At 38.6% G+C, this 19,836-nt stretch overlaps 1 protein-coding gene across 1 annotated transcript in view; it reads right to left on the bottom strand.

Moving 5' to 3' along the window:
• Positions 1-19,836, bottom strand: part of LOC114065041 (potassium voltage-gated channel subfamily KQT member 1-like) — a 186,637-nt gene that overhangs the window by 82,820 nt on the left and 83,981 nt on the right. Inside the window, exon 5 of the mRNA XM_027898623.1 lies at positions 19,436-19,497. Coding sequence (XP_027754424.1) covers positions 19,436-19,497 — 62 coding nt within the window. The remainder of the gene's footprint in view (positions 1-19,435; positions 19,498-19,836) is intronic.

Raw genomic sequence — 19,836 nt, 5'->3', positions numbered from 1 at the left:
TTTTTAAACTCAGAAAAATTAGTTGCCTTTTCTAAGAGCAATATAAAGGAAAAATGAATTTATGTCAAAAACAAAAAAAAAAAAGAGGAAAAATACTTTTTAGGAAAACTCTGGTACTCCATCTGAAGCAGAAAACTTAATTCTAATAACATAAGATTTTGGACAAAGGATGTTATTTCTTGCTAATCATGTGAAACTCACAGTATTACTGTCTGGAAAATGACAAGTTTTACCTTCCCAGTACAGAGAGGCCAGCAGCAAATAACCCTTAGCAGTCATTTAGCCCATGTTCCCAAGCAGCAAAACCCCAGGACTTTCACTTTGTCTGATATTCAAGTCTGGTGGTGATTATGCCAAGACTGAGACCAACACAAGTGAGTGCAGGAGACTTTTCCAGTACTGCCAATTAATCCTGTCTGAGCCAAGATAACACAGAAAAAAACCCTCCTATTCAAATGCAAACAGGAGGGAAAAAACACATGTAAGTATAGAGTGGTAAGCACCTGGAAAAAAGTTTTGGCTGAGGTGAGCTTGGGAACTGCGGGTAAGTGAGATGATACACATGAGTAAAGACTGGAGAGAGTAAAGGAAATCAATTTCCAGGATTCCAGGCTTCAGACTAAAAAATCTGGGAAAAAAATCACTGAAGAGTACAGACATGAAATCTGTAGAAAATTTTACTTTAGTTTTGCCTTTTTTTTTTTTTAATTTATTTATTTGGTTGGTTGGTTTTTTTTGTTTGTTTTTCTGGTTTTGTCTACCCTATTTAAGGATATAGCCATAGTATCTTGCAAAATATATCAATTCTGGAATTGAGATAGTCCAGTTCTTAACACAACCTATATTGCAGATATTTTCCCAATCCTCTATGTTGCTACACTTGACATCTGCTCCTGCTGTATTCCAAGTGAGGTACATAACAAATCTAAGAGTGTTACTGTATTCTCTTTACTGTGAAGCTGCATTTAATGCATTTGTAACCAAGAGGACTTCTACAACATGAAAAAACTCAGCATTTTTCCAAATGCTAGTGTCAAGCAAGTTATTAAAAATAATCCCTTATCCAAACAGAAAGGCAGAATGTCTATTCAGGGACTTTCCTTATCCAACAAAACTATTTTATTAGTCACTCATAGACTATATGAATTTCTTCAGGAAAAACAGAGAACCCAAAATCTAGGCATGTCTAGATATTAACTGCAACAGTATTTGCAAAATTAAGATTGAAATGTTTTTTCAATGGGTGGTATTAAATTATTTTCTCAAAAAATCTATTGAGATGTTGGACATCATAGTAGAGAGGGACATAATAGAAGACAAGGTCATACTTGTGGTGCCTGTGGGACTTGCATCTAAGGGAAGAATTTGGAGCTGAACATGGTATAGTCTGGCTATAGTCTGGCTATTCCCATACATCTCTGCCATAAGCAGAAATACTTCACCAATGCTTTCCATCCCACTTGTGATCACGTGCATTTTTCCCTCCTCTTGGTCATCATTTATCATTAACCTTGTTATTCTGCACCATGTATTTACAAGATGCAATAAAATACCAATGCAGGAACCAAAAAATGGTTTATGTTCTTTGACTTCTTTGTATTTATGCATTCACAAACTGGAAGAAAGAGTAAGAGCCCGAACTATGTAATTGTTCCAGATCTGAACTGGACCTGAGCAGATAGCCCACAGGTTGCTTTCTAGAAATTGTTATAATACAGTATGTAGCTCAATATTGGCAAAACATCTATGACTCAGGGGCTAGGATTCCATGATATTACTGCCTCAGAACAGACAAAACTGTAGCTTGTTCTAGACAAACCAAAGAGTGGGGGACCTACCAAAATTAGGGGGGGGGGAAAAAAAAAAGCAATCTCAAAATCCTTCAGATAGAGGTTGAAGATACAAATCTCATGAGTTCCACATTTGTGTAGTTTTTGTCTGGATTTTTGCCCAATAAGAGAATAGAAATAAGAAACAGATGAAGCACAAACTATATACAAGTCAAGGCAAGGCAGAGCTTTAATTCCAGGGGGACAGAGGGAAAGGTAGAAAGAGGGTATCAAGAATGATACTATAGGATACCAATATGTTAATGCAAATTCTGATATATGCAGGTGAAAGGCTTTTTTTCCCCCCTTCAATTTGGAAAAGTCTTATCTTTTAAACATAGCAGACACTTTGTTCTGATAATAAATTATATTTTTTAGTTGTATTATAATTATTGCATATGTGAATTCAGAGCTGCTTCTCTGATAAGGTTTTATATGCTTGATTGAGACAAGTTGTATCTTCGCAGAACCCGAATTGCTTACACCCTTCCCTCCCAGGAAATTCCTCCTAGCAAGACACTTGCAACATAGGATCAATATAATTAATTTCATTCACTTCCCACAGCTGTTCTGACTAGAACAGTTCTGTAATTTGTATAGACACTAAATTTGCAATCAGAGACGTAGGTAGATACATTATCGCTGAACAAACATCACTTAAGTGCAAAAAAATCCCAGGATGAATACAAGGCTTGGGCCAGAATTCTCTGCTACAAGTACATATATTAAAGAGTGTGTGTGTGTGTGTGTATATCTAAGAAACTGCTGACACAGCACTGTGGAAAGCACTGCCAGAGAGCTTTCTGCTGTTGCCAACAATGTCATCATAAATCAGAAGGATTCTCAGGAGCAACTCTGTGGTTAACCTGCGTGAGGATACCAAACAACAGCCCATTGTTGCCAGAAAAGGACTATTTGACACCGCTTGGCATCACCTCACACACTTAGTGAACTAGATTTTATACCTATTTCTTGCTTACCTTAAGGAGAGAGCAAAAAAAAAAAATTAGCATCGCATAAAAATCAAAACAAAACAGGCACCAATCAATATCAGGAAAACTCAATACTCTCTCCCCTATTCGGAGCACTTCTCCAGCCCATTTGTTTAAAGACAAATATTTGAACAGCTTTGTATCAGATGTACCTTTAGAAAACCAGAAACCGAGAGGAAAAAGAGCACAAGAAATGCTTACTTCTGGAAAAGTTTCACTGCAAGACCTACCATCTAGGGATATCCCTGCAAAAATCCAGCTCACAATGGACCCACTTGTAATATGAGCAAAAGTAGGAGATTGCCAGGACCTCACAAAGACACCTGGCAATTGTCACCCATCACTGCACATTGCAGCAGCCTTGGGTTCACCACATTTTCTCTGCAAAAGCTGTGTTGAGGATAAAGACTTTCTCAGCTGCCTGCTAAGGGATGTCAGTGCTAAGGTTCAACGTGTTTAAGATTACATGAAATTAGTTCAGGCCTTAGCCTCATGGTTTTACCAAAACCAAGGTCCCACAAATACTTAAAAAATACTGTTTTCTAAATAAACCATCATTGATTTGGTGATGTTTTCTGAGGAGAGATGTATGGTGCTCAGGTGCAGTGAAACATCAAGTTTTATAATGTTTTAAAGATACATACTGAAAATGGAAAAGTTTAGACAACTGTGTTGGTAGAGTTAATTTGATGATATTCAAGGATGAACTTACACAGATAGAGACAATTTGCAAACTTTCCCAAACCACATGGAAAGATGGTCAAAATCAGACTCCTAACATTTTCTTTTCATCATGATTCAATTTATTCTGTAAATTACTGCAAAAAAAGAAACAAATAGCATGCAACTGGAAAGGCTACAGTGCCTCAACAAACAAAGGAGCAAACCAAACAGGAGGTGCATTCCCTCACTAATTTGACGAAATCAGATTATAAAAACACTAATCTTCACTACTGCATCTCTCACAATGCTGTCAAGTCTGCCATTACTAGAACACAATGTTTCTAAGAGCTTGTTTCTTTTCTCCCTCTCTTTTTTTTTTGTGCCTGATACGAACCTTCTGTATCCTGGAGTAACGTATGAATATGATGAACTGTAGAGTGACACCTTCAGTTTCAGGGAGATGGGAGCAAGGTGAATCCTCTATTTGCAAAAATAACTATTTAAAAATCCTTAATCCTCAGATTCAAGGTGCATTGGTGAATTTGCTCCCAGAACACGGTGCACCAAGATATTTTGCAAGAGATACCATTCCCTATGTGTATGCATGTGAACAGCCAAAGCCCACAGGACTCACTGGGAAGGAAATGAGGATGTGAGTAGCTCTCACCTCCTCTGATTCACCAAGAGCCAAACAACTTCATAAGGATTATGAGATTTGTCAGAATTTTTTTGCTGTTTAGTATTTTCTGAAGTTTTGTTTTGTTTTGTTCAAAGGTGGTTATTTTGGCCCCCTGATGGTTTTAAGAATTTTGCCTGCTCAACACTGTCTTGAGACAAGGCACTGCGTGGGTCTTAAAGACCCCAAACTGATTTAATTGTTGAAAGAGCCATTCACCCTGCAGCCTTCATGTACCTTGCCTGATTACCTTCTGACCGAATACAGATCTCTCTTTATACAGGAAACTTGAGATTCCATGGCACCGTTCCAAAGGCTAAACAAAAAGAGGTTGTAAACTTTAACCAATCTGCCTCCCTAAAACTAGCTACAGAGACTAAGTTTCTGAAATCAAATCCTCTTGTCTGAAAACAGAACACACTTTTGGAAGGGTTTTAGGTCTTCTGACTACCATGTACCAAAACCAAGCTATCCTTTTCTTCCTACCTCTGGTAACCAGGGACAGCATTAGAAAGTCTTTGACAGAAGCAGGCAAGTCTAAACGCTTAGGTAAAGCATCAGCACCAGCAGTCACAGGGAAGAGACAAATCTGAGGTAAAAAGGAAGATGACAAAAAGCAGATCCAACACACCATGGTAGGGAAAATCCCTTCTCTCAGAGCTGAGAAACAAAAAAATCACCGAGAAAATATGGAAACTTCTGATCACAGCAATCTTTCAATACTATGTTTAGGAGTAGTCCATTATCAATGCATAGGAAATAGCTAGGTATGGCCAAAAAAAGGCATGCACAAAAAGTTCTCGTTTGTAATACTCCAATACTCAAATACTTGATGGATCTTTGGGGCGGGGAGGGGGGGGATGGTAAAGCACCACTAAAAGCTCACTCTTCCTCTTTTTAACTTTGTATTCAGGCTTTTCCCATAAAGGAAAAGCAAAGCATATTAGCAGGAGATTTCTTCCTCAGCCTCATTCCTAATAGCACAGGTAGCATTTACCAGTTTCATACAATATATAGAAAATAGAAACAGAAAAACTCTTCTTAGTTCCTTTCCAGTCAAAGTTTGGTCTTCTGTTTGTACATTAAGGGAGCGTGATGCAGCTCTCCATGTTCATCTATTTCATGCTATTATCATGAGGTAATTACCCCATTATGCCAAATTATAGATTGTTTGAGAACCTTGTTCAACTCTACTCTTCCAAGAGATTAGCAAGGCTAGCTTTAGCTTTTCAGATGCTGTGAAAAGCAGCTGTCTCTCCAACCATGTACAGGCAATATAGCATTGGATTCCTTTCTAGAGAAAAGGCAGGGGTTAACTTTTAAGTGATGAAGAGCACCCACAGTGTCTGCCACAGTCTCTGAAAACCAGGCTATTGGGAGACAAAATGGGGAGTAACAGAACTAGATCCTCCTATTATGACTTTACTTTCTTAAGCAGCACAAAAAATGGAAATCAACAGAGAATAAACTGTGACTGTCAGACAATTCTTTTAGACTAAGTCATCACAGCACATGCATGGCTTTTCAGGTGTTTCATGGAAGGTTATCACTTATTTCTCACTGTCCTGAGTAACCCAGTCACTTAAGCATACCAGCAGAGAATCAAAATCATGGTAGAAAAAAATCACTAAAAGAACACTAACAAAACCAACAAAATCACTAACAAATCACTAACACGGTCTTGCAAAAAAAAGCTTCAAAACATTCCCCACAATCATAAAGTTTCTTTTCCCTTTTTTTCCCCCCCCGTAACTTTCTTTGTTCTTAAACATCTATAGCTGTTAGAAGGAATATTATCAACCTAAAAACAAAGAATGTGTTTGTTGTTGTGTTTTTCTTTTTAAAAAAAAGGTCTTATACATTCAGTGGAGCTTTTTGATTCTATGCCCAGATACCGACATTACAAAACATAAGACAAAATTATAAGTACAGAGTGTGCCAAGAAAATCAACTCAGCGTGGCTTGCCCAGGCTCTTTGAAAGAGCGCATGCATACTGTGTCACTATTATGATTTAAAATAGTTGGGCCTCCAAAGCCATAACACTACTGTACCACAGCACAAGGTGCCTGCAGATGCCTGTAGCAGCAAGCCAAGTGATTAGCTGTAGGACTGTGATGAAAGCACCACTTTGATTTCTGTTCAATGTGTATCTCGCAGCTTCATTTCAGTACAAAACAAACCTATGATGAAATGAAAGAAAGCTTAGGAGGAGGGCGGAAATAAACCCAGTCTTTGACAATAAACCCCATTCTTATTTAATACAGAGTGCAAATTTCTCAGTTTCAATGCAGAGGGGGATTTTCTACAGTAAAGGAGAAGAAAATGGGGCTTCGCAGTGTAAAAGGACTTCTGCTTCTTTTGAGTATAAAATGGGCAGAAAAGCTTACAATTCCCTGAGCTCAAGGCTTGCTAGAGGTAAACAGGAGTCTGTATGTACATGCACATGCATTGCCCCGCCAGAGAGAGCCCTCTCAAATGCTTCCGACGTTACCTTCTACCTTCCACATTGCTGAGAATCAGGACAACACCCAAGGAGATCTTGGATGTGCTCTGACAATTTTTTTAAACTGGAGAGGAATTTTTATTTGTTGGCACCAGTGATTTTTTTTTTTTTTCCAGTGCCCTCCAGCTGCTCTTGGATCCACGTTAGAATCAAGGTTCAGGTTGCTGCAAGTTCATAGATGTTGCAGGGTTCAATACAAGTAGTTACTAGCACAGCAAGGAGACGCACTCCGGCCTCAGCTCCCTCAGCCTTATGTGAGGCTGATGAAGGACAGCAGATCACTCTTCCACAAATTATTGCCTGATAATTGCCAGATGAGCTAATAAAATTTCATCTTTAATTAAATCTCTAATTAAACCAGTCTCTGACCACCTCTTCATACCACCTTCAAATTGTGTTAACTTTCTTAGATCATTTAAAAAAGATATCTAGTTGTCTCTTAAACTGATATGTACCATATTCTTCCAAGGGCTTCCTGGACGCTTTGCCTACTAAAATATTGGTACTGTTTCTACACTTTTCCACACATGTCCTAAAAAGAAAACATTTCTGAGTGTGACCAGTATGTACCTCCTCTGCAGACATCACTTTACTCTGAAGAAATACTTACATGTCATTAAAGTCATCTAAAGTCCTTAAAATACTCACTTTCATTGTGAATTAATAACAGACTTGTAAGAATTTTTTACCAGAAGGAATGTCAATTTAAAGTTAACCTGCCTACCTTCCCCAAGTTTAGCAATAACTTCCTCCAGGAGAAACTGTGATCAAAACATCACACAAAATTTTTGAAGTGGTACTGTATATGTAGCAATTATATTCTTCTGGACTTACATTTAACCCAATTCACCTCTAATAATTCACCTTGGTAACTGGTTTCTTCCCTCCCCCTGCCTCCTACAATCCTACTACGAAAATGGATGAATCCACATTTTTCATGACAACTTCTGAGGTTCTTCAGTGTTTTTTAGAGTTCTACTAGCTAAGTACTAGTTATTTATCTAGCATAGAAAATGCCTATGCTTTGTTACTGCTGTATTTACAACGGTTTTATTTTATGTTTAAAAGCCTAGGCATCTATAACACACAAATCTTCTGGTCTAGCATCACTTAAAATCAGAAAAGTTCCATCTGAACACATAACAAGGCTGGACCTCTGAGAGCTTACAGTCTAGACGAGTACCCTCAGCTTTAAACAGGAGCTGAAGCTGAGAAGATCGAAGATGCCTATTCAAGGTTACAATACAGATTGAAACTGGGGGAAATACAGGGCAGATGGAGAGAAAAATTAACTTGAGGTTAATTCTACAGTGCAAAGAGGCCATAGATTGCAAAGACTTCAGATCCCTGAGTGCATCTCTGTTCTTCTGAAGGCAGAAAAATTAATTTTTCCCCAAGTTTTTCTGCTGCACTTATGAGTTTAACACTTCTTTGCTTCGCAGTTATTAATCAGCACAAGCCTCTCTAAAGCAAGGTGTGGGGAGGGTACAGATGGGGAAATTCACAGCACCAGAACATCAGAATTTTGGTCAGTTGTTTTTACAGTTTTGTTTCACAGTATAATTCCCACTCCTCTAACATGTAGCTCTTTAAATAATAATACAAATGTAGCAGTCACTGATATATCTACCAGATTTGCTTGTATCCTAATTTATTTCTACCTTCAGATATGCCATACAAGAATACTGAAGGTCTAAATGCTTTTGTTTTCCTTCTCTCCCCTTGCAGCCCTTCCACCAGCAGCTGAAAGAAAGGATGCCAGTTCTGTAGTCACCAAAATCAGTGAAGCACTACACTTGGTAAGTCTTCTATTTACAGCAGCCATCTCAGGACTGAATAGGAACAAAAACAGGAGAAAAGAGGAAACTATTTGTTTGGACCTGGCTCAAAAATATATGCATCAACTTGGGCCCTCTGTATTTACCACAACTACCCATGACTGGATTTATCCATGACTACTCATGACCAAAAAACCCACTCCAAACCAACAACATAAAAAGGTCTCACTTTTTTTTCAGGTCTGGTATAATGCTCTTTAACTGTTTTTTTTCCACCGAAATTGTACAGCCATTGCACAGAAAACAAAACGAAGGTGACCTTGTTTGCAGGAATCGGTGTTCTTTTCATTCTCAAGTGTAGCACCACTAATTGATCCTCCTCTTCCTCCCCATTCTCTGTGCAAAGGAAGTTACTTTCCACTGCTTTTTTATTCTAGCTGCCATGAGATTCATAAATTCTATTGCACAGAGATTCAGAGGTCTTGGATTCAAAACCAGCTTTGTCAATCTCTATCTCGGAGCAGCCTCTGAATGACCCATTCATTGTGAGCATTGTGTCAAGTCCAAAGTGTGCTGCAAAGACAGCTGGACCAGTGCTAAATCCAGAAACAGCTGGACCTTTGCAAAGCATCACGCCCAAACCACTAAGCAATAGTGGATGCAGTGCCACCCAAATGCTGCTGGTTGGATCTCTGGGCCATAGGCCAATGTGCCTGCAGGGTACTGTGTTATATAGAAGAGTAGGAAGTTTGTGCTATAGCAGAAATCACAACTCCTCTGCATCAGTGAAAAAGCACTATGTTACTCCCCAGTCACTTCTGCTACCAAATTTCTGCTGAGAGATTATGGTGACCAGTTGGTTGATCTCAAAGCTTGGCCAAAATTCCTGTACGTAACATTAAGCAAACAAAGAGGTAGAAGATCCCTGATTATGGCTCAGTTTTTTGAGAAGAAGCAAAAATTACCCTTGCCTGTTTTTTTTTTCTAAGGTGTTCTCCTGTAAAACTCCTCTGGATGAAACTCTCTAGAAACTAGGGAGTAGCAGAATAAAGGCTTCCTTCAGTACCTTGATGACCACAGCATGCAATCATAGGCACTGGTGGCAGCACTGGAAAGTTTCCAGACAACTTCAGCTGTGATGAAGCAAGGACACCACCTCCATTCAAGTTGACATTTTGAATATATTTTACTCTTGGGTTTTTGTTTTGACTGCCTCATTTGGCAGGATTATTTTACATGATGGTCAAGCCAAGTCAGATGTCTCTGTTGCTAAAATTTACTAGAGTGGCACAACTAATGCTCACATATCCAACTACCCCAAAAGAGATAAGCTATGACAACCAGAGACAAAGAACAGTCAAAAGAATCTTCACAAAGCACAAGTGAACAGGAGGAAAATCATACCCAAATGGTGGCTGCATCACAAAGTGGTAAAGCAGAAAAAGGACAGCCCAGGCAGGGCAAAAAGCCAATGCACGCTGCGATTGGCAGACATGTACAAACACAGACAGAGATGTAGATGTAACTTCTATTGTCAACATATATTTTTATAGGGATAATTTTAGAATACTTACAGGGCTGTACCCTTTTTCAGTTTAACAGAATGTATTTGTTCACTCTTTTCCTATGGCTGGACAAAGGGCAGTATTTATTAGGTGAAATGTCTGACAAAGCCTTTAGCGCTGTTAATCACACCAGCTTACTTGATATATTAAGGCCATTAGGACTTAACTAGATAAAGATGCACATGTTACTGAGTGAATCACCTTCTATCTGTCTAATGGAAACCAAGTGTTGATTTAAGTGGAGTCATCTGTTTAAAAAAGAAAGAGAAAGAAATTGAAATAAACCCAAGATTAACAGATGTCACAGAAGGGTCAATGGCGAGCAATGTTGGATCCAAGACTTTTAAAATAGAAACTTACATGAATATTTGAACTCACTTGAATATTTTTCTCTGTTTGACTGTGCAGATACAGCACTTAATCTAATTTTTTTAGCTTTCAATATTCCATGCATAATTATCTACATGTAGGACAGTTTCTGTGTCATGTAAGCAAGTTCAGTCCGCTCCACCCCTAGACTCCTGGGCTACAAAATGATGCTAGTAGATTAATTTCTAGATGATTTAAATTGTAGTGTCTAAAATAGTTTCAGTACATTTATATTGGCTGGGTTGGTGTGGTTTATGTGTTTATATATGCTGTTCTCAAGTACTGGATGGTTTTAGTATTAATGGGCTATGATTAAGTTGAACCCTGCACTGGCCAATATAACTATTCAAAACTAGAGGGGCGTTTAAACACAATAACAAAAAGGAATGCTGATTTGTGGTTAAGTCCCAGACACGGCTTAAGTTAAATTCCTGGTTGTGCCACAGATGCCACTGTGATGCCTCAGACAAGTCGCTTCCTGCACCTAAGCTGTCAAAGAGGGAGACAATATTTTTCTTTCTCTCTTCTCTATTTCGTGTGTTTAACCTGTCAGAGCAAGAGCTTTCATGCTACGATGAAAATAACAAAGCTACCGCAAAAGCCCATCTAAAGGGAGGCAGCTCATCAGACTATGATGCCCATGACATACAAGGTCAATCCTGTGCTAACTGCTGAAACAGTGGCACATTTTCAAGACACATAAAAAGTTGTTGTAATCATAATAGTTCCAGATTTTTATCAAAGTCAAGCAAATCTTTATTTCTGTGTTGAAAGGTGAATTGCAGTTTTGTGGCAACCCCAGTGAGTACAATGCAGGAAGAGAGATGGATGTAAGGAAACTGTATTTGCCATCTTGGTTTCCTGAGCTCTAGAAGTGGTAGGTGTATTTTGAACCAGGTGTTCATATTCTACTTTCATTGACTGCCTATTTTTCTTATCTTCTCTCTGTCTCCCACAGCTCTAAGTAAGAGTCAGACAGCAAAGGATCCTTCTCCTATTTCTCTTCCCGTAATCCAAGCAGTACTGGACCATTTCTGGTTTGCAATTTTCAGCTGAGGGTAGGGAGGGGTAGGGGGAACAGCAGGAGCAGACAGGGTGTCAGAAGGTACAGGTATTGTGTAAGAAAGGGAGTATACCTTCCTTTGCTCCGAATCTTTTCCAAGAGCTGAATAGATTCCAAACCTGAAAAGACTTCAGGCTGAATAGAGACCTTTCAGCTCCATGTACTTTTGCTCTCTGATAGTCAACTACTTATGAAAATAACGTATTTTAATTCCAGCAAGATCACTCTAAAAACACATCTTCGACAAGGAACAATTCCAACTTCAACGCAAATAACTTCAATAAAGGTTCATCCTAGTGTATCAAACCCAAAATTTGCCATTTATATTAGATTATTTTTTAGTCGCTTATCTGCAACACACTCCCCTCTTCAAAAAAATTCAGAGATGAGCTTATGGTCATGTCTATTTCTTTAAGCTATAGGAAAGACAAATAAAAGTCTTCTGTGTAGCATGCTGTGCACATGTGTTGTTCACTTCAATGCTTTTTCTCTGATCAGCTCTACAGGGTATTTAGTCCATACAACTGTTCCACATTCTCTCTCGGCATATTCGCCATGCATTTCCATTCCACATCAAATGTAAACAGTCTCTGCACAAGAATGATGGAGGCTACATTTCAAATCTTGCTTGGGTTTATCTTTGAATGCCAGACAAAACAGGCTTTATGTGGTTTGATAAAAGATCGAGTCATCTCCATTTGCAGACCTTACATTCACTTGCATACCTACTCAAATATAAACACCACTGGCAGATTCCCAAACCAGCAACTAATCTGAAGATTGTTTAAAAGATTATTAACTGGTAAGACATTATTTCATCCTCCATTCCCCCCCACCTCCTGAAAATATTCCTAGATTTTATAGGATATACTGTGTGTTACCTAAAATTCCTCTGGAATTTCTGCTCTTAATATGGAAGTAGACAGCTCTGCAGATCACAAGCATGCCACCACTGCCGTTGTTAAGAATTCAAAATATGTGTAACACTTTGCATTCATAAAAGTTTACACTCAGCATTAGGCTTCCAGAAGCCCTAGAAATTTGCAGTAAAATCCATCACAACTCACTTAAACAGGAATTCTGCTCTTTAAGAGTATTTCACTTTTGCCTTTTTTCTCTTCATAAAATCTGTAGGGAAGTATCACAGATGACTGCATGCAAAGGAATAACCAGAGTTTAATTAGTTTAATTAGTCATCACTTTTGATACTAGCACAGCCATTGTGTGTTAGCTTGAACTACCTTCAGTCAGTCTTCTTGAGAATAAAGATAATATATTGTCTTGCTTAACTTCATTTTTCAGTGCCGAGCAAATGAGCTAATGAGCTGCAGTATTCTCACCATCTGTGGATATTTATGTTCAATGCTGATTTTTTTTTTTTTTACATAATCACATTTACTCTGATCTAAGAGCTGACACTTTGGAAACAGACCACAAAACACCACAATAGCTTGTAACACTGCTCTGTATGCCAGGTCTGTAACTATACCCAAGCTACTGCACCTACATACTATCCTACAGGTTATACCTAGCACTTCACACAGCTCATATTAAACCATTTCAAAATTAATGCATAATTCGATTGTTTTTCATTGTGCTGCGAATGGATCTAAAGATCTTCAAACAGATAAAATTAGTGCTAACAAATGGATGCAAGTGAAGGCTACTCCAAAGATCTTACAGCCTTCAAGGTATGGCTCTGCAAACACTCACGTGAATGTCCTCTAGACAGGCAAGGGTCTGATCACATGGCCTTTGTAAACAGATCAGAGTTAAGGCACTGCACAGCAACGTTCTGTGAGGCTGTGTGTGACCAAATCCAGCAGCAAGCAGCTGTGTATACAGCATAGTATAAAAAGGGCTACATTGAACAAGACAGAAGTTTCTCTACCCCAATTACCTTGTTTCTAGTGCGAGGCTTGTAGTAGAGTCTTAACCCCCCCCCAAGTGTAAGAAAAGTACATATACATAAAATCATGGTTTTCCTTTTTTTTTTACCAACTCATCACTGACTACTGTTTAGAGTACTTCCTAAACTGGAGTTTACACACAGACATCCTGTTTAATAATCCTCAAGTGAGCCCTTCTCCATGACTTTGCCTAATCTCTCTCTCAGTTTGTTTCTATTCTGGCTACCGAAGCTTCTGGCAGCAGTGAATACAACAAGTAATTTTTTTTTGTTTCCACTTTTTACCATGGATGCCTGATAATTTTATTTTACTGTAGCTGGCAAGATGGGAAGAATAAGATATTGGAAATGGAAATCTGTAGTTTTTTGTGGTTTATCTACTGAAATACTATCAGATAGGCGAGAGAAAAGCTCGTAAAACTGTAAGGCTGCCTAATGACCCAGATTGTTCAAGGATGTGCTTAGTTATAGTCCAATTTAAAGAAAATGGGCATCCTCCATCACAAGGTTCAGCACTGAAATTGCTTCCGTATGCTTGTACTTCAGCATCTGGAAAAAGACTAAGGATTAAATTAATGGGGATACTTAATCTTCCATATGCCTCAATATTCCTCCACATCCACAGGTTATTACTTCTTCATCATTGCAAGAACTACATACAAGATGAGTAACTGCTTGTTGGTGTTGCTTTTGATTTTTAACGATTTCACGTTTCTTTTAAAATTTCCAGCCAAACCCACGGCTTTTAGTTCTGCTTCTTGGTATCTGGAAAGGCAAATCCTCACACACCTTTTACAGAAGCTGCCAATATTCAAAACCTGAACTGCCTAGCCCATGTTCAGCCTGCAAAGTGCTGAATATTTCCATGACAGACACTTCCTGAAGCCATTCATGTTTCTAACCTCGCTTTCCAGCACTGATCAGAAAGTCAGGTTGTTTGTCAGTGTTCTACCATCACTATTTCAGAATTTCTATTCAATTAAAAATAAAGCCAAAATGTTTCTGTTCATTGCATACTGATGTGCAAGAAGGGCATAATCAGTCAAGGCCTTTTTTTGAAGCTCGCACTAATTGCTGTGCTACCTTAAGGAAGGACAGTAACTGTTCCCAGGCTACAGAACGCCAGTAAAAACAGAGGAGAAAAACCCACCACGGTTATGACCCTATGTTAGACAACACAGTTGTTTCACACAAAATTGGAAAACTGGCCACACAGGAAGAACTCTTTCAGGTGAACAAGCTGTCAACGTGAAACCATGTATTTTTGAAAACCGAAATGTTGGCTCCTCAAGGTTACCATAAGACCAGGTCAAAGGAAAGACCTACCAAGGCTTTAATGGTCTCTGTAGCATGTCCTAAATCTTTCTGCATTGGATGGGCTAGAAGTTCATTATTAGAAATGGAACTAAATTACCTCACAATACAATAAAATAGCAAGTTTATTACCATTACAGGGAAATCACCCTGCAATATATAACTCAAGTTCATGTATTTTTAGGCAAATCAACACGAGATATGTTAGATATGAAACCTTTTGCAATGGGGAGCTGTTAGCTGATTAGAAAAGTGGAAAAGAGCAAGAGTAAAACCAGAAACTGGAGCCAGCCTTATCAGTGGTCATTCTGTTCATCTGAACTGTCTTCAATATCGTTCCAGCCAAACTAGTTTTTAATACATGTATAGACAGAAACAATGCTCTGATGAAACAATTTCAGAAAATTTTTTAGCTAGAAGAAAATGTCATACCATATATATAAATACTGTAACATAAAGTCACCACCACTTTTTGAAAGCCACCTCAAACAAAGCCTTTGCACTTATTTATCTTTAGAAGTTCAATACTCAGCACTCACAGAGAAAAATATATCAAATATATATCACACCCTTAGAATTTTACTGCACATGGGCTCTATACGTTTGACAATCAAAGACACTGCAGATAGAAGACAGAAAACCAAATCAGCATAGCCAGAACTCAAAAGGTTTTGGTTTCCAATATCAGTTCAGATTTCCAGTAGGCAATTCAAGCAGCACAGCAGCATCTATTTTAGTGTACATGTTTTCTTGTGATAAATTTCTTTTCAATTGATTTTAAAAGTGGTGCTATCTGCTTTTCAAGTAAATCTGAAAAAGTGCAATGATCTGTATGATGCTCTTCAGGTTAGTAATAGAATACAAGGGTTCGTCTTCTTAGCTGTAAGCATGCAGAACATGCATGTGCTTGGAATTAGTACCATCTTGCAGAATTGTTGGATTCACATTAAAAGGTGTCATGTGTCTCACTACTACATACCTTTTCTACATACAGAAATCTCCAAATCTCTACAAGTTAAAATTGTAGAGATAGAATGTACTCCTAATGTTCCATGTAACTGAAAAAGACTATTAAAATATTTTAGCTATGATCTTGGCAATACTGATATCAAGACTGTACTTACTGTCAGATAGAGGAATATTTCTGAGTATATAGAAGGGATGCCTAGAAAATTGCTTTGGATACCTATAACTACTCTTAAAAGACAAATTTTAAAGCGTTCAAATCATTACAGAAGGTTAAGTCCTATTTTTAAAACAACAGAAAGAGCGTAATGTCTACTGCTCAGAATGGTTTTTAACATGTTTTTGTAAATCTGGGTTCTGTTATTGTGCTCTGGGAAGTCTGTAGGCAGGACCTACAGACATCTTGAGCAGTCTGGTCTGTAGGGACAACAGAGAGAGTCCAAGGACTGCCACTTTTAGCCTTCACTGCATATTCTAGATGATTTTGTGCAGTGCCCATATTTAAGACTGAATTTCCTTAGGGTAGCCAAGCAAAAAGCCTGGCTGATTACCTGAAAAGTACAAGCTGCGCCTGCTACAGCTAAATTAATGGTTGGCAAAAGGCTGAAAAAGAACAGATTAATTTGAAAATTAAAAAGCTAGCATTACAGTCATTTACAGCCAAGCTAAAATTAGTGCAGTGAAAAGAAAACAGGAGATGTAGGACACAGAATTTCCCAAGTGCACCGTGGGCTTGCTCCTGGCTGGAGCTGCTGGGCACACCCAGCATTAAGCCCCTGGCAGGCAGTGCTTGCGGCGAGAGGATGAAGAGAGCCGTGTGAGGATGAAGAGCACTGTGCACACACAGCTGGGCCCATCTGGAAAAACTGTTTTTGATTTTGAGCTTGGTAGCAAGCCAGCTGTGGCCAGGTTCCTTGGAGGGTAGGCTGAATAGTCATTCACAGATGTTTCAGGATAAAAAGAGAAGGCTGGTCACCGCAAATAAATTGATTTGCTGCCGTAATCCTGCTCAACAACATTCTCTGAGGGGCTGGATCAATGTATCTACACGCACAGACTTGGACCATTGGTACTTGGCAGGGTTTATGAGCTCAGCCTGGGTGCTGCACTACCGCCTTTACATGCCTGCTGGACCACAGCTGGCTGGTGTCCCGACAGATCAGGCTGTGGGCACGGCGGGGGCTGCAGCTGCCTGCACTCAGCCACGGCAATGCACCTTGAGGAGAACACAGCCTTTGCTATCCTCAGCTCTGCAAGCAACAGAGAACAATGGAAAAGTCAAAGTATGCTGTGATTACACGTTGGATCGTGATTTCTTCTCACGAAGGCCCATCAGGCTGTGGAGTTTCTAGTTACATTAACAAAACCACCTTTCAGTGTCTTGCCAAAATTGCAAAATTCAACGGGAAGGAATCTGGAGGAGGGCTCCTGCAAAAGTGATTCATCCCTTTGGCTTTTGCATATTAGGAAATAATCTTTAGATTCATGATCATAAACTGTATGTATCCCAAGGTCAGAGTTTCTCTCAGTGCATAAGATGAATAGAATGCAGAACTCTGTACTTTAAATGAACACGTTCCTAAATTTAAAGAAGAAAACACAACTTTTTGCTGATTTCAATACTTGAAAGGTCAGATTTGTGCCGTAAAGGATCATAATTCCCATCAATACACTGATGTTTAAGCATTTTATTTTAAAATATCCCCTTCATGTGCCATTCCTCTGTACTGCCATCTGTACATATGCCTCCTCTGACAAAAAGGAGATTTTTCAAATGCACAAGAGGTGGTTAGATGCTGACACTAGCCTGCAGCACTTCAAATCTCTTCTTCTGAAATCCAAGACTGAAAACTAATTCACAAACCAAATGGGATGAAACTGTTTAAAATATTTAATAGCCTTGAAAAACAGCTGATATAGATACTCTTTCTATAGTGCTCAGCTAAGGAAGGATTTAATTGTATGTTGAAAGCATACCATGTACCATGTACTTTATGGGAAAGAGAAGGCCAATCTCTGAGAGTAAAAATGCGAAAAAATTAGCTTTGGCCACCATCTACAGCTGCAGGAAAAATGTGATTTCAGTATTGCTAGTGTGTTTCTATGTTAACCACTGTTTGCTGAGTCCAACTGAAATTCTCTATTTTTAGCCTTTCAGCTACTTTCAGATAAAATTCCTGCAGATAGGACTAGCTGTATAGGGCAGATAACATACAGCTCTGAAACCACAGATGACCTCATGCAACTGCAAAGAAAGAAGGGTCTGTTACTTAAAACAAGGCTAAAATTTAACCCTGTTACACTAAAACTATACAGGGAGTGTTTTACAGTCCCATTACAAGACATAAAACAACAGTCACTATAAATTCACAGTGTACTTATTTGTAGGGATGTAAAAAAGGGCAATTAATAACCCCCAAACAGCTTATCTCTGAGCCAGTACAACACCAAAGCTTTCCCAGGCTCACTGGAGCACTGAGAAGCTGCTTTAGCTGTCATTTGAGAATTATTTGTTCAAACTGAAAAGTCATCGCTCTCTGTCACAAGTCACAAGACATTTTCTAGTGTTCCACACTTTCAGTTGACATTATGGAGAGAAAATAAATAAATGTAATGCAAACTTTCTGGAGAGGGTTTCCATGTGTAAGCACACATACTAACCACAGATCTGAGGGAGCACTGCACAGTGATTCTTCCATACCTTCCTGTATTCTACTTCACCCTTTCTATGTGTCCCCCTATATACCATTTCCTTTGAAATGCCATTATTTCCAGTAGATTGATGTACAGTTCTAAGTACTCTCATTTAAGTTTATCTGAATATTTAAGGAGAAATGCATAAGGAGTGGGTATGTCACAAGTGAATCAATCAACACAGACCAGGGTGCTCAGTTTGCATTCCCTGGAATGTGTTTTAGCTTACGGAATATTTGTTGGATCTTTCTTCAGAACAAATTCTTCATGAGGTTATCACAGTTCCCAGTTGTGAAAGAAACACTCTGAAATCTCTTTTCCTCAAGAAAAAGTTCAGTGCTTAATAATGAATGAAGTTCAGATACATGAGTGAAATAATCCTGCAATAAAGAAATTCTTTCACTCCCTCACCAAATCACTGCAAGAGATCAGTAAAGGATTCAAACTATTTCTCTTAACTCTTCCTTTCTTTTCTTAACACCAGTGTAGGCAAACCTATATTTTTAAAAAATGACATAGCCTGTACCTGCCATTAAATTTTTCAAGCACATCCAGCATTGAAATAAAGGGTTACAAAGCACTTAACTGTTAATTTGTGATTATAGAACAGGTTTGATTTTTCTGGATTCATGTCACTTGAAAGGAGAAATTTCATTTGTCATAAGGAAAGAAAACCAGGACGGAACAAGGTTTGCTGTTTCTCTCTCTAAGGAATTGTAGGTGGACTTATATAAACAACAGAGCAACGATCAAAGGAAAATCTTAGGGACCATAATATACTGAGGTATTAAAGGAACAGAGCCTTTTATCTACTGTGGAGGAAGGAAGTAAAGCATTGAGACATATGTAATATATGCAATTAAAAATAAAAAAACCCAAGGGAGTCCCAAAAAAGACTGAAATCAACTCAAGTCTGTTTTTGTCTTTCTTACTCTGTTAAAATGACAAGTAAGAACCAAAAATGCAATCTACCACAAAAATTACGCTCCATCACCTAGAAAAGCCAGGCTTTCAACTCTATTTTAAGCTGAATTTTCCTCCACATCCTATGAAACAAGCACTGTTCGATCACAAACCATGCCCTCATTCACTGACAGTTCAACTGAGGCTTACCTTGTCCTCCACTCTGTTCAGCCTGGCACCAATCGTGTTATTTCCTCGATCTTTGCTTTTCTCTGTGGAACAAGAAACATTTTCAACTTAATATATGGTGGTGTAACAAAATAGCAGCTAGCCACAACAGGGTGTGTTTAACCAGGCCACCAACACTGTGTAACTGAATACCTTTGCCAGGCTGATAGATCTATTCCTTAAAAGTAGTTTTTATTTCTTTTTATAGCACTGGCCCATGCCATAGCATTTAATTGCCCTTAAGTTTAAGGTATGTTCAACCTTAGTTTTAATGCTTTAACCAGGGAGAACAAAAATGTTCCCAATTTAGTTAATGTTTTAATTGCCACTTAAAAACAATCTGCCACTGCACAAAGGACTCTACAGACAACTTGAAATAACAC

Source organism: Empidonax traillii, unplaced genomic scaffold (genome assembly GCF_003031625.1).
Source record: "Empidonax traillii isolate 1590-97213 ecotype Southwest subspecies unplaced genomic scaffold, ASM303162v1 scaffold608:size386988, whole genome shotgun sequence".
NCBI lineage: Eukaryota > Metazoa > Chordata > Aves > Passeriformes > Tyrannidae > Empidonax > Empidonax traillii.
The sequence above is the reverse complement of the archived record's forward strand: the minus strand, read 5'-3'. Positions and strand labels throughout refer to the sequence as shown.